The sequence below is a fragment of the Mustela erminea genome, chromosome 14 (genome assembly GCF_009829155.1).
Source record: "Mustela erminea isolate mMusErm1 chromosome 14, mMusErm1.Pri, whole genome shotgun sequence".
NCBI classification, from domain to species: domain Eukaryota; kingdom Metazoa; phylum Chordata; class Mammalia; order Carnivora; family Mustelidae; genus Mustela; species Mustela erminea.
In genome coordinates, this window is record NC_045627.1 from 3,710,036 (window position 1) to 3,724,924 (window position 14,889).

Here is a 14,889-nt window from a genome sequence, read left to right on the forward strand (position 1 = left end):
TCATTTGTTGCCTTTCAGCTTGCAAGGATCCAGCTTGCCTGCCTTCTGCCGGTGTTCTCTCCATCGCCTACATGGAGAAAGCAAAGGCTTGGTCATTGAAAGCGGGCATGTTATCTCCTTGTGAAAGAATGGCCCTTCTGAACTTTTTTTTTTTTTTTCATTCTTACTGTGACTTCTAATAGGTGACCGTCTGTAAAACCAGTTTGCCCATGAAGGGAAAGGTTTTGGCTGAATGTACTATCAGAGTCTGCACCAGCATGGTTGGAACAGTCTAGAAGGCCACTGGGGGCCCCCAAGGCCCAGCTTTTACGGATTTGCAAACAGCTGTTGAACCCACACGTCTCTGAGGCCGAACTGTGCTTACTGGGCAGGTAGGTTCCGGAAGCTTGAATTAGCATCTTCTGCCTCGTCTGGAACAAAACCAGATGGAGAACAGTTCCCGGGAGTCAGGAAAGAGAAACCTGTTAGAAGGTATTGACCATGAAGTGAGAGAAAGAGGAGAGGAAAGGTCACAATCCTCTCACGGGGTGGGGGAAACGGATTGTGGGGTCCGTAAAGTGCTGCTTCCGTGTCCCAAACGTGCTTTCTTTGGAAACTGGGCCACGGAATACGGAGAGCAGAAAGGAAACAACCCCACAAATCGCAAACACGTGAAAATGAAATTTCTTAGAGTCTGAGCCTGCCTCTGCTGCTTGAGCTGGGAACAAAAAAATGAGTTTTCTGACAGTTTCAGTTTGACAAAGAGGCAAAGAGATTTGTCCAGCTTTTTGGTCCCAGAGGTAGAACGACTCCTCAGTTTCTTTCTTTCTTTTTTTAAATTTAAATTCAACTAGCCATCCTGCAGTACATCATCAGCTCCCGTGTAGTGGTCAATAATTTATCAGTCGCTGTAACACCCGGGGCTCATCACAGCCCTCATCAGTTCCTTAAGCCGGGCTTGGGGAGCACATCCCCACTGACCTTGCATACAGACCACGTCTGTAGATTTGGTTGTGAGTCGCCCCGTTTCACGCTCTAGCTAGTGCGCAGGCGGCGCGCCCGGAGAGCTGGGGGGGCGGGGGGGGCCCATCTGTGTGCACACGGCCCGCTGGTCCCCCGCAGGCATAGGGGCAGGCTGGGGTGTAGGTGTGGTGCCCAAGTCTGACGGCTTTCGGGGGGCATCCATCTCCATCCCAGGGATACGCTTGGGAGCACGTGGAGCTGAGCCAGACCAAAAGCTCTGGCGGTGCGCTGAGCACACCATCCACGTGCAAGGAGGGGTGGGATCTGAGACCCGGGCTGGGGGCGGGGAGAGCAGTGGAGGCACATGGCACCCCTGCGCGCATGCGCTCAGTGGCAGCATCGCACATGCATTTGAGGCTAATAAACAGGATATTCTGGGACCCGAGCAGGGCACTTGTTGGTTCACGGGCCAAAGCAGAATCAATAGCTACATGTTCTGAAAGGCGTGGTTTTTAACAACAACAAAAAAATTCTGATCTGATTTTTCCTTCTGATGTTTCTTTTGGGGATGGGGACTAGACTCCTTCAGAATGCATTAAAGGGTCGCCTGGGTGGCTCAGTCCCTAAAGCCTCTGCCTTGGGCTCAGGTCATGATCCCAGAATCCTGGCATCGCCTCCCACGCTGGGCTCCCTGCTCCTCCCTTTCCCTCTGCCCCTCCCCGGCTTATGCTCGCTAGCTCTCCCAAATTAATAAATAAAAATCTTTTTTAAAAATTAAAAAAAATAGAAGTGCCTTAAAAGGTTTAAAATTAGGAAATCTCAATCCCCTTTCGTGTTGGAAGTGCCAACTTACGTATTTTCCAGCTGCGGGTTCTCGGCGCGCCGCACCAGTGTTCATAGGAAACAACACTGCTCCGTGCTCGCCAGCAGCTGCTTTGTTTCTCTCTGCCGACTTTGTGGGAACAGGACATGGGGCCAAGCAATGCCCGGGCTCCTCTGAGCCTCGGGAGGGGGTGTTGCCGGCGCCCTGGCGCTCAGATGGCAACAGCCATCACAGCAGCCAACGCATGTGAAGCCCCCGCTGTGGGCTTGATTAAACTGGACGGTAACGTTAGGCTCAAAAACCTGCAGCTTGGGGCGCCTGGGTGGCTCAGAGGGTTAAAGCCTCTGCCTTCCGCTCAGGTCATGGTCCCACATCGGGCTTTCTGCTCATCAGGGAGCCTGCTTTCCCCCACCCCCTGCCTGCCTCTCTGCCTGCTTGTGATCTCTCTGTGTCAAAGATATAAATAAAATCTTAAACAACAACAACAACAACAAACCAACCTGCAGCTTTAGCCCAGCCCACGACCTTGGGCAACAGTTGCGGGACTGAAGCGCTTAATTTGGGGGCAGTAGTTGGGGGGGGGGGTTGGATCCCTCTCTCTCTTACCCCCATCCCCTCTCCCCCCTACTCTCTGTACTTAAACCCCTCATCCTGGTGAGAACTGGTGTATATACCTATTACATATAAGGGTGAATAATATTTTTTTATGTTCTCGGTTTTTTTCTCCTGGTATTTTCCTTTCTCCTTGTTTACCGTCGGAGCACACAGTTAGACTTCGTTTTCCCTGTCTTGAGGGAAGTTAGCAGCCAAGGTGGGAGCAAGTCGCCAGCAAACTTTTGTTCCTGTGATTTAAACAAAACCAAGGCAGGAGATGGAATTTACAGAAAGAAGTGGAGTGCCTTGAACAGAGCGTGCAGGGAGAGACGCCGCCCCCGCTGACCCCCACGGACCCCGCAAAGGAAGCAGCTCCTAGGGGCTGGTGGAGTGGCTGCCGTCGTCGTTGGGCAAACTGTCTCCCAGGCCACATCAGAACACAGCAGGATGCTGGAGGGAGCCATCTCCCCGAAAAGGGTCCCCCAATGCGCATGGGGCTGTGGCAGCCTCTGAAGGAGTCCCTGGGAGGCGCGGGGTGTGTGGGGGGGGGACACCGTGCAGTAACCCTCGGGACTTGGGGCCGGTGACCACACCACACAAAGCGCTGTGCCGGGTGTCCTGGGGACAGCAGCCCCAACAGCTGCTTAACCAACAGGTTAAGGTTAGAGTTTATGATGATCCTGAACCAGGCGCTGCTCCTTTCTTAGGTCTGGAGCTCCTTGAGAAAGAGACCCGAGTGTCGGATGGAAGGAGAGCCAAATAGTTTTATTCCTGATAAAACTGGGTTCCAGACCATGCATAGGCAGAAGCGGGTTTGTTTCTCTTCCCCTCATGCCAAATCCCAGCCGGTCAGGAGGGGCTCAGCCAAGGCCCTGCGTCCTGCAGGCAGCTAGCCTGGAATGGGGTTCTTCTTTATTTTTTTAACCTAAGTATAGGGATGCTCGTATTTGTCCCAAGTACGGCAATATTTGAGACATACTTATGCTGAAAGTTGTTTATCTGAGATTCAAATTGAGCTGTCCCTTGTATTTTGTCTGGGGAGCCCGCCTGTCAGCCAGATGCCTGTGTTGCCCTGGAGACCCAGGAAGGTAGGGGACAGGTGGTAGGGGACTGGGAACCCTTTCACAGCAACAAGTCAAACGGGGTGGGGCAGCAGGTAAAAAGAAATGAAACACAAAGACAGGAATGATCATTTACAAGGAGGAACTGAGGGTAAAAGGGCACATTTGGGGCAAAGATAAAACTTGCAGCATTTGCTTTTAGTTCTGCATTTTGCAAACTTCACTTTCCATTTCTTTGGTGTCTCACCCGTCTTTCCACCTTTCTTGGATGAGCACTGTCTGCTAGAATATTCTGTAATGATGGAGATGTCCACTGTCTGCATAGTCCGGTGGGATGCCCACTGCCACCTGTGGCTATTTAGCCCTTGTAATGGGGCTAGGATATCCGAGGAACTGAGTTTTATTATGATGATGATTATTAGATAATTTGTGGCAAAGGAACTACATACCGGACAGTCCGACCTTAGACTGGATGTTTCATCATTTAGACTAGAACCTCCCACCTCACATTCCCCTTGCATCCTTCCCAGCTTCCCAGCATACCAAGAGCTGCAAGTCTACAGCTGTAGGACTGTGCCTCGTACCTCTGTCGATAAGGCTCCTCAGAATAACTCACCAAGACCTTCAACCTCCAGGCAACACGGTCTAAGAGTTACAACTTTCAATTATGTAGGAAAACATGATTTTCTTTTCCAGAAAAATAATCTAAGGTACAGGAAAGAACATGAAGAAGAGCTATGCAGGAGAGAGGTGACACCCTCATCACCACATGGAGAAATGAAAACGGTGGACATCTTTACTGGGGAGTTGTTACGTAAGTAGATCCACTTTCTAAAATTTTAGAGCTAAGATTCATACATCACAATGTGTGTATAAGTTTATCTCCAGCAAAACTGTAGGTAATAATAATAATCAACAACAACCCAGCGGGGTTGGGCAGGGTGTGGAGGGCATGGGCCATTGTTGGGTATAATGACAGAATGTTGACAGTTGTTGAAGCTGGGTAATGAGGGCATGGGATTCTTTCTTCTTCTTCTTCTTCTTTTTTTTTTTTTTTTAAGATTTTATTTATTTATTTGACAGAGAGAGAGAGATCACAAGTAGGCAGAGAAGCAGGCAGAGAGAGAGGGGGAAGCAGGCTCCCTGCTGAGCAGAGAGCCCGATGCGGGGTTCGATTCCAGGACCCTGAGATCATGACCTGAGCCGAAGGCAGAGGCTTAACCCACTGAGCCACCCAGGCGCCCCAGTGTTCAAGGATTCTACTGATACATCCTCCAGCTCAGATTCTTTCCTTAGCACGGTCCAGTTTACTAGGCAGGGCATCGAAGTCGCTCTTCATTTCTAGTACAGTGTGGGTCTTTATTGTTGTTTTATCTCTAGCATTTCTTTTTTTTTTTCTCTCTAAAGATTTTGTTTATTTATTTGAGAGACAGAGAGAGAGAGAGCAAGCACGCACACATGAGCCGTGGGGAGAGTCAGAGGGAGAGGGAGAAGCAGGCTTCCCACAGAGTAGGGAGCCTGACGGGGCTCGACCCCAGGATCCTGGGATCATGACCTGAGCTGAGCCACCCGGGCGCCCGGCTAGCCTTTCTTCTTAGTACTTTCTTCAGATTTCCATCCCTCTGCTAATATTGCCTATCTGTTCTTGCAGACTGTCTATTTGATCCGTCAGAGGCCCTGGGGTATGAATCGTGGTTGTTTCCAATTCCCAGTTTGGTAGTTCCACTACCCCTGTCATGTCTGGCTCTGATGCTTGCTCTGTCTCTTCAAATTGTGTTTTTGCCTTTTGGTGTGCCTTGCAATTTTTCTCGGTAGCTGGATGTGGAGTTACCCGGAAAAGGGGACTGCTGTAAATAGGCCTTTCCTGAAGTGCCCCTGAGTGTGGGGGAGCAGAGTGCTGTCATCTAGTGATTAGGTCTGTCAATGAATTTCGTGAGAGTTTCTCAGCTGTTTTCTCCCCCTTCGGGGGACAGGATGGCTAGAGTGGGCTGGGGGGTGGGCTAGTTCCCTTCTGCTGGTCAGCCAGGCTCTGCTACTCCCCAGCAGGTTAGGCTCAGGTTAACTAGTCGGGATCCCCTAAGGGCAGGTCTTGTTCAGAAAAACAGAGGGCTCTAGTCCGTTTCAGAAGGTTCCCTGTCCCGCCCCCTGCTGGAAGCCCGAGGGGTTTCCCTCTGAAACTTCAGTGTGAGAACCTGGAAAGGGTTCTTTAGTTCACAATATTGTGGGGTTTCCCCTTAGGACTGGATCCCCCTGGAGTTTTAAACTCTGAGCTGTGGGCACGGAGTCTCCAGCTTTTGTCGCTTACGACTGAGGTTTCTGTATGGCTCCCCCACCCCCGCACTGGGCTCCACAGTGGTTTCTCCCTGAGCCCCTGCTCCCTTAGGATAGGACTTCCTGCATCTGCCCACTGGGCTCTCCGGTCTCCGGCTGGGGTTTGCTTTGTGTCCCGCCCCGCTCTTGTGGATCCAAGAAGGCTTGTTGATTTTTCGATCTGTTCAGCTTTCTCCTTGTCAGGATTGAGTGCCTCTCCTGAGCTTACACGCAAAAGCGGAAACTAGAAGGGTTCTTCAAAACTTACTCATAAATCACATGAATTTCATGGGTAAATTTAATTTAGGAAGGTTTTTTTTTTTTTTTTTTTGGTAGAATAAATCTCCAGAAGTGGGTTGTGGGGTCAAAGGGTTTGTATAATTCTGTGGTTTTAAGGCTTGCCAAATAGCCAGTGCCCAGTTTACAGTAATTCCCACCAGCAACGACTGAGACGACACACACAAATATTTTAGAGACTTGTCAACACTGACTTGGCTTATGTAACTTTGTTTAATGTGTTTAGTGAGGTAGGTGTAAATCTGAGAGAAAGTCAGCATATTAGTTGAAACTAATCAAGCGTGACATTTAAAGAAACAAGCCCTTGTCCGGCAACTGTCCTCTATCAGAGACACACACCCAGCCGTTCCCGAGCTTGGCTGCTTACCACAGGAGCTAAGTTACATGAATCTTTTTTTTTTCCCATCAAAATTTAAGAATTGGGGCGCCTGGGTGGCTCAGTGGGTTGAGCCGCTGCCTTCGGCTCGGGTCATGATCTCGGGGTCCTGGGATCGAGTCCCGCATCGGGCTCTCTGCTCGGCGGGGAGCCTGCTTCCTCCTCTCTCTCTGCCTACTTGTGATCTCTCTCTGTCAACTAAATAAATAAAATCTTTAAAAAAAAATTTAAGAATTTTATGGAAGCAGGATTCCCCAGAATGCATCCCATGCTGGTAATGTGTGTCATGTTAATCAAAGAGAAAAAATAGGGTTGAGCATTTCTGAAACTTATTTGCCCTGAGAACTTTTTCATCTATTAAAGGTCAGTGTAATTATGTTCAACTGAAACTACTTTACCAAAATCCATTGAGAAAGCAAGGGAAGGCTCTTTGGGACCCTTTTCATATCTCCCAAGGCAAAATGGCCAGTACAGAGGTTAGGGCAGGCAATTCCCGTTGCTTCGTTTCTCATACGTGCACCAATTATGAACATCTGTGCCAAGCAGAGAACTTTGTCAGAACTTTGTGTAAGAAAGAATTACCTATAGAGCTTGTTATATACTCAGATGTGTGGTTTTGGTCCTCAAAAACTCTGATTAAGGAGACCCAGGAATCTGCATTTTTATAGAGCACTTCCAGTTATTCTTTCTAAAATTAACATATAATGTATTATTTGCCCCAGGGGTACAGGTCTGTGATTCATCAATCTTACACAATTCACAGCACTCCCCAATGTCCATAACCCCACTACCCTATCCCTCCCACCACCACCCCCAGCACCCCTCAGTTTGTTTCCTAACAAAACAAGACAGAGGATCATAGGGGAAGGCAGGGAAAAATGAAAGAAGATGAAACCAAAGACAGAGACTCTTAATCTAAGTTATATGTATCTTAATGCCCAAAGAAATTTCTTCAAGTTCAAGGCTACTTAATTTTACCAATTACAAAGAATTCAGTAATGTACAGATTGATGATAATGGGGCAGGTGACTGGTTCAGTCCGCAGAGCACGTGACTCAAATGGGGTCATGTGCTTGAGACCCATGTTGGGCATGGAGATTACTTAAGAAAGAAAATATTTTATTTAAAATTTTTTCAAGATTTTTTAAAAAATTAATTAATTTATTTGACAGAGAGGGAGAGAGCATAAGTAGGCAGAGAACCAGGCAGAGAAAGAGGAGGAAGCAGGCTCTCCGCTGAGCAGAGAGCCCGATGCAGGGCTCGATCCCAGGATCATGACCTGAGCCAAAAGCAGAGGCTTAACCCACTGAGCCACCCAATATTTTATTTTTAAGTAACTTCTACACCCAAGGTGGGGCTCAAACTCACAACCCTGAGACCAAGAATCGCATGCTCCACTGAACGAGCCCGACGGACACCTGCCCCTCAATGAAATGTTTTAAACAAAACCAAATTGGTGTCAATGGAAACAATCTGGTTTGAACAATCTCATTAACTCAAGTCTGCTACTTTATTTTTTTAAGGCAGTTATAAATTACAATATCCTGTGACAGGGGCACCTGGGTGACTCACTTGGTTAAGCATCTGCCTTCCTCTTAGGTCATGATCTCGAAGTTCTGGAATTGAACCCCACGTCAGGCTCCCTGCTTGTCATCTCCCTCTCTCTCTCTTCCTTCCCCCTGTTCATGCTCTCTCTCTCAAATGAATGAAAAAATCTTTAAAAAAATATCCTGGGGCGTCTTGGTGGCTCAGCTGGTTAGGTGTCTACCTAGGGCTCAGGTCATGATCTCAGGGTGCTGCAATCGAGCTGTAGCAGCTTCCCTGCTCGGCGGGGAGCCTGCTTCTCCCTCTCCGTCTGCCGCTCCCCCTGCTTGTGCTCTTTCTCAAATAAATAAAACCTTAAAAAATCTATATATACTGTGACGTAACACCTTTAATTTTAACAGAATACACTTGTGAATGGGTAAGTCTTCGAAATAAAGAGCACCTGCCCTAGTGAGATGTCAGCCAGCAGACACAATCCAATAGTATGGCTCAATGGCTCAGAAGCCAGCCCTAGATAAAGTCCGAGTTCATATCCCATCCGGGCCACTTAGGGAACTCTTTGTAGGTTGAATTACCTGCAAATTACTTCACAAAACTTCAACTCCTTCCGTAGACCGATGTGAAGATTAGATAAAATAACCCGATAAAGGTGCTTATCACACTGCTTGAAACACAGCAATCATTAGTAAGTGATTCCCTAAAGGAAGGTTCTCACATCGCTTCTCATACGTGAATTTTTTTCATGTCAAATATTATTTTTTTGTCTCAAATGCCAACAATTCCACGTAGACTCTCCAAACTCCTCAAAAACACATTGCCCTCTTCCTTCTCAGTATTCCCATGAAATACTGAGTATGAAAATGACAACACACAGGGTTGTTGTTTTTTTGGCAACACGCTGTCTGCATTCGATTATTTAATTAATGTAATTTGCAACACACTATTGTGTATTTGACTCCCTAACCTAGTTTTTCCAACTTTTTATCCTCCATCTTTTCCAATTCTCAAGAATTTCACAGCAAGCATGCTCAAATTTATTTTGTCTTCCCCATCCCACATTATAGTCAATGTAAGGCATAACACTGAATATTTTTTTTTTTTGATAAATAGCTTTAAATCAATTTTATGTAAAAGTTCCCTCAGGGTCTATATGTATTAAAAAACAGATCCTTGTCATTGATGCTCCCAGTTCTTAGGTCATATGGCCTCCATTATATTTTCTTCATTTAGGGATGTGCAGATGACATAAAATCCACTTTTTGGAGCAAATTCATTTTATGTATCTGAAATTTCTCATTCAAAGGAGTCCTTAAAAAAAAAACTGAGATATGATTTAATCACAATTCTGACAGTAAGCAGAACATATATTTAAATTAGCTAACAGCTTCCTGTCATCCCCCTAGACAAAGACAAAACAAAACAAAAACCACCTCGGCTCTTAAAACAGTATTTCAGGGGCACCTGGGTGGCTCAGTGGTTTAAAGCCTCTGCCTTCGGCTTGGGTCATGATCCTGGGGTCCTAGAATTGAGCCCCGAATCGAGCTCTCTGCTCGGTGGGGAGCCTGCTTCTCCCTCTCTGCCTGCTTCTCTGCCTACTTGTGATCTCTCTGTCAAGTAAATAAATAAAATCTTTAAACAAACAAACAAACAAACAAACAGTATTTCAGGGGCACTCACGTGATGAAGCGACTGCCTTCAGCTCAGATCATGATCCCAGGGTCCTGGAATCGAGTTCCACATTGGACTCTGCTCAGTGGAACCTGCTTCTCCCTCTCCCTCTGCCTGCCACTCCCCCTGCTTCTGCTCTCTCTCTGTCAAATAAATAAATAAAATCTTTAAAAGGCTCGGTACTTCTGTAACAAGAACCTAAGAATATCGAATCCTAGGGGCACCTGGGTGGCTCAGTGGGTTAAAGCCTCTGCCTTCAGCTCAGGTCATGATCCCAGTGTCCTGGGATCAAGCCCCGCATCGGGCTCTCTGCTCAGCGGGGAGCCTGCTTCCTCCTGCCTCTCTGCCTACTTGTAATCTCTGTCAAATAAATAAATAAAATCTTTAGGAAAAAAAAGAATATTGAGGCCTAATTAAAGGAGATACAACACTGTAATGCCAATTTTATCCAGTGTAAGAAAAATTTTAAGCTTTATTTTGATAAACATTTCAGGATCCCTCATATCACAGCATATCAATAAGCAAAATGTACATATACTGATTTTACACCTTATGTCAAGTCCCAAATTCCCAATCCTAGGTAAGCGAATTGCAAAATACAAGTGCCGGTTATTTAACTAAAGGTAGTCTTTTAAACAAAAGTAAGTGTTCAGCACTTTAAGTGAAATGAGGCTTTAATCAAAAAGAGACTTAATTCTACAGGGTGTCTTTTTCTCAACAGTAATTAATTCAATCAAGTCTGTGATTCCAAGCTCGAGTGACAGTGTGATGTGGAAAGCAGACAAGAAGAGGCAATCAGGTTTACAGTGGTGGATTACAGTATGTGCTGTATTTCTGGACAATCTCTAACTGTATTCGATTTTTAGGACTTGTTTTGGAGTCTAATGAAGCAAGAACGAGGGAAGAGCTCCGACTCCACTCTGGGGAATGGTACACCATGACTCTGTCTTGGCACAAAGATACATTAGGACACTGAGGGTCTCTGATCCACTTCCCACACTAACTGAATCACCACCGGCTGACTTCCTCCAGCTACAACTCTGATTAAGCAACACACAAAGTTTACCCAAAGAAAATTCTGTACTTCCAGTTTTAAAAAGCAGACAGTTCTATGGAGAAGCAACCATTTAAATATCTGAGTATACACATTTACGTTTTTACAACTTCATGCCTTAAGTGTTGATTTCAGAAGTATTGTTTCATGGACCCAGCATCAGATATTTACACACATTTTATACAATATAGTTTTAGAAACTAACTTGCACAAAATAATAACATTGTTATCAAATTCAAGTTTCCAGTGATCTTAAAAAAGGCAAATTATAACTGTTTTTGCTCAGCTGAGATATCCAGTTATGGTTATTGTCTAGAAAATTCTAAATTTATGTGAAAAAAATTAAAGAAAATCTGTAACTTTGATAATTTTCAACCTTTAAAATGCATAGCTAAAAATACATAAAAGGGCTCCTCTGACAGCAAGTAACTGAGTCATGGAGCTTCACAAACCCTAAGCCACTCTTGGAAGCTATTTTAGTTTTACATAATTTCCACTTAATACCACTATTTTAATTCAGATAAAAGACAAGAACTTTGGAAGTCCTCGGCATCAGAAATGGCACTTTTGGACAAGAATCACAACTGGAAAGAGGGAAAAATGGTGGATCTTAGCACAATTTCTCTTCACATATGGGGAATCTTATATAATCAATGCACAATGGAAGCAGTAGTTCAGAAATCCTGGGAAGCTCCAATTTCTTCAGCTATTTTTGTTTTACGAAACAACCTGAAGTAAGCATTATATTTACTTTTCATAACAAAGGAAAACACAAAACAAGAGAAAGGCAGTATGTAGCATTCTAGTAGGAGTCACCAAAAGTTCTTTTCTTCCCTTGGCTTTGGGCACATTGTCTCACCTTTTTGTTCTCTACTTTGCTACAAAAAATCAAAAGCCAAATCTCTGCTCAAAACAGTCATACTTGAGTAGGGTTTGCATATGATTTTTTTCTAATTTCCCATCCACCCAGGCCCTGAAATCTCAATAAATGTTTCACCGAAAACTTTCCTCCCGTTTCCATGTAGTCTGAGTCATTATATGTTACAGGGAGATTGAGGGAAGGCAGCTAAAAGTCACTGGCCATTGCCAGGTTCCTCAGTCTGTCCTGTTTTGGTGGTTTTCTTTTAATCATTTTAATTTTTTTAGTATGGTAAGGACAAAAGCTGTGGCTAGAAATTCACGCAGTTCAGGAATATGTTGAAAGAAAAGTTACCATAGTCCTTAAGATTCAAGTAAATGCTCCCCAATCAAGTATTAGAAAGTTGCTAATTAGCAGGTGAAAATAATTAGTCACTCAAATCACACTGGCAAAATGTTTGCGGAGCCATCTCATGAAAGCTATCCAAGTATTTGAGTCCACAAACTGGCCATTTTCAAGAAGGAATTTTTTTGACCAAAATTTATGCTAAAACCAATGCTCTCAACTCCTCCCCCCGCCCCCCAAAATTGTTCAGTCACATTTTAAGGTGGGGAAGTGTGTGAAGCAGGGTGTTTGTACGGCACTGTACTCTTTTAAGAGACCTAACATTTTAGCGAACTGGGAAACCTCACGACATACTTAAATTCTACGTATTTATAGATATGATTTCTCTGAGCTGCATAATACAGACTGGAAGAAAGTGTGTTTTGACCCAAAAGGATACACTGAAATGCTGTAGTGTGACAACATATTCATTAGAGAGTTAGCATAATTTAAAAGGAAAGCGTATATTTTAATAATTCCACTGTTTTGTTATTTTGGCTTAATTTTAACTTTTTTTTCTTCTTCCTTTTGATTCTGCATTTCTGTTTGAGAGGGCGTCTTTTATTTTTGATCTGTGTTTAAGACTATAAAGAATATGCTAATGCAACTTAATATAAATATAAATAACGTATAAGCAATATATAGGCATACATAGACACAGAGCCACGGGCATCAGACCACTGACGTTGTACTTTCAGGGTTCACACGAATAAGTCTGGATGCATTCCTCAGGTCCTGGAGTTGCTTGGCGGGTTTCCCCACGCCTTCTTCAAACCTCTTCTCCACCACAGGGAGGACGGTCTCATAGAGAAAGGATGCATTCTGTCTGATAAAAGCCTTTTTCTCCGGATCCTGCTCGCACCGAAGGCTGTAATCCACATGCTGCACGGCAACCAAAATGATTTCCACCAGGCTCTCCAAAAGTACCATGTGCAGCTCTGGGAAATAGAGCTTCAGGGCTTCTTCCAAGAAGCCCATGGTCTGTTTGGTGAAGGCAACCACGGTGTAACTCAGGTTCACCCAGCAGTCATCCCCGGTGTACTGCTCAAAGTTTCGGACCCCACAACTCTTCATCTCCTCTTTGAGCTTGCCCAGGGCCTCTGGGGTCATCAAGTTCATCCTCCTCCACATCTCCTCAGAGTTGCGATGTTTAGTGGCTTCGATGATGATTTCTTTGTAACTGTGCAAGGCCCCTTGGATGTCCTTCACCAGAAGGGCATGGATGATGAAGGTGAGGTCGAGTCCAATGTCCCCCAGTTGCTGACAGTGCTCCTTCGCCACTTTCACACACTCGGCCGCGGTAGAGAGGCTCTCCTTACTATCAAACACCTGCTTGCTAAAGGCATCCACAAACATGCCCATGGCTGATCTCGCCCAGACCACAAAGGCAGAGTAGCAGCCACTGTCTGTGCCTGCAAAATCCGTCTCAAATTCCCGTGCGGTTTCAAGAAGGCTGGTAAAGAAGACATGGCACAGCTTATGAATGTAGAGTAAGGTGGCACCCTCGATGCGCAGCTGACGTATTGCAGTGTGCACAGCCGCTGCCCTGTTTCTCAAAAACAGCTCACAGGCCTTTGTGCACTGGCCCAGCCGGATCAGTTGAGAAACTGCTCTACGCGTAGCCTTCGGACCACCTCTCAGGGAACGATCTGGGGAGAGTTCAAACACCAGCACCTCCGTGAGCTGCCGGACACGCTCATCCACTTTGGCCCTTAGCTCTTTAACAGGAGGTGGACTGGGCTTATCCTCTAGGTAATGGTTTAATTTATCCAGCAGGTCAACGGCTCCTTCAAAGTCCCTCTGGGCAATACAGACATCCAGGTCTTCAGGTAACTCCTGGATCCATTCCATTGAGAGGTCCACCTTCTCCTCTTCTACCTCAGGAACGGCCGGTTCGTCGTCTTCTTCATCCTCAAATGGGTTACTGGCCTTGGAAGTCACCTGGGGTGGTGCTCGAGGGGCCGCTGCCTCCTCCTGCTCCCTTCGTCTTTTCTCACTGAGGGCTCTCTTGGTTTCCTCCAGCACTTCCAGCCACTCTCGTTTGATTTTAGCATTTTCCGCCTGAAAAATACGGCTCTCGGGAAACATGAGCAGCTTGAACATGTCCTTCATGGGCGGGTTGTCCTTGACGTTGACCACGGCCAAACCATCCAGGGGATAGAGGGCGTTGTAGCGGTACATCCCCCGCCGCTGGGGCAGCCAGGTGGCCACCAGCAAACAGTCGTTCATGAGAAAGCCGTGCACCCGCTGCAGCTGGGCCATGTGGTCGGCCTCGTATTCCACCAGGTCCCCGTTGTACACCAGGTACTGCCCCGGCGTCTCCAGCAGGTGCCTGCAGCCTTCCACCTTCTCGAGCAGGGTGGTAAGGGTGCGCTGCTTCCCTTCCTCGCCGGGGCCCGAGCTGTCGCGGGAGGCGCCCCCGGGAGTGGGGAAAAAGCCTGCCTGGCCCCGCAGGTGGTCTCGGCCCCCCGCGCCGCCTCCCCCTTCCTCCCCGCCGGAGGCCGCGGCAGCCCCAGCGGCGGCGGCCGCCGGCAGCAGGGTGAGCGGGATGCTCTCCAGGCTGCTCTTCTGCTCGGTCAGCAGATGGCTGAGCTGATACATCTCGCTCTCCAGGTAGGAGATTTCGCGGGCTGTCTCGATGAACTGCCGGTAGTTCTGGTAGACGTTGCGCTTCAGGTTCTGCGCCGTCTCCTCCGCCAGCGCCTGGATGCGCTGCCGGTGCTCCTGCAGGTCCCGGTCCCCGTCCGACTGCTGCGAGAGCTGCTTCACGTACAGCCGCGCCTCGAAGCCCCCCGACTCCAGCTGCCGGCGCAGCCGGGTCGCCCCACTGTCTGACATCGCCATCGCCATTTCCGTCTGAGTCTCACGCAGTCACTGTCACTATCGCCGCCACCGGTGCTGCCGCTGTTGAGACCCACCCAAGCCCCGCGGAGCTCCAGGGCTGAGGAAGCAGGATGGAAGGGAGACGAGTACGCC

The 14,889-nt window shown here is 46.9% G+C and overlaps 1 protein-coding gene across 1 annotated transcript; it reads right to left on the minus strand.

Annotated features, from left to right (window-relative positions):
- Nucleotides 1–11,055: 11,055 nt before the first annotated feature.
- Nucleotides 11,056–14,888, minus strand: EXOC8 (exocyst complex component 8). Its single transcript, XM_032313667.1, has one exon. It carries the CDS (start codon nucleotides 14,761–14,763, stop codon nucleotides 12,586–12,588), a length of 2,178 nt encoding a protein of 725 aa, XP_032169558.1. The 5' UTR covers nucleotides 14,764–14,888; the 3' UTR covers nucleotides 11,056–12,585.
- Between the last annotated feature and the right edge of the window lies 1 nt (nucleotide 14,889).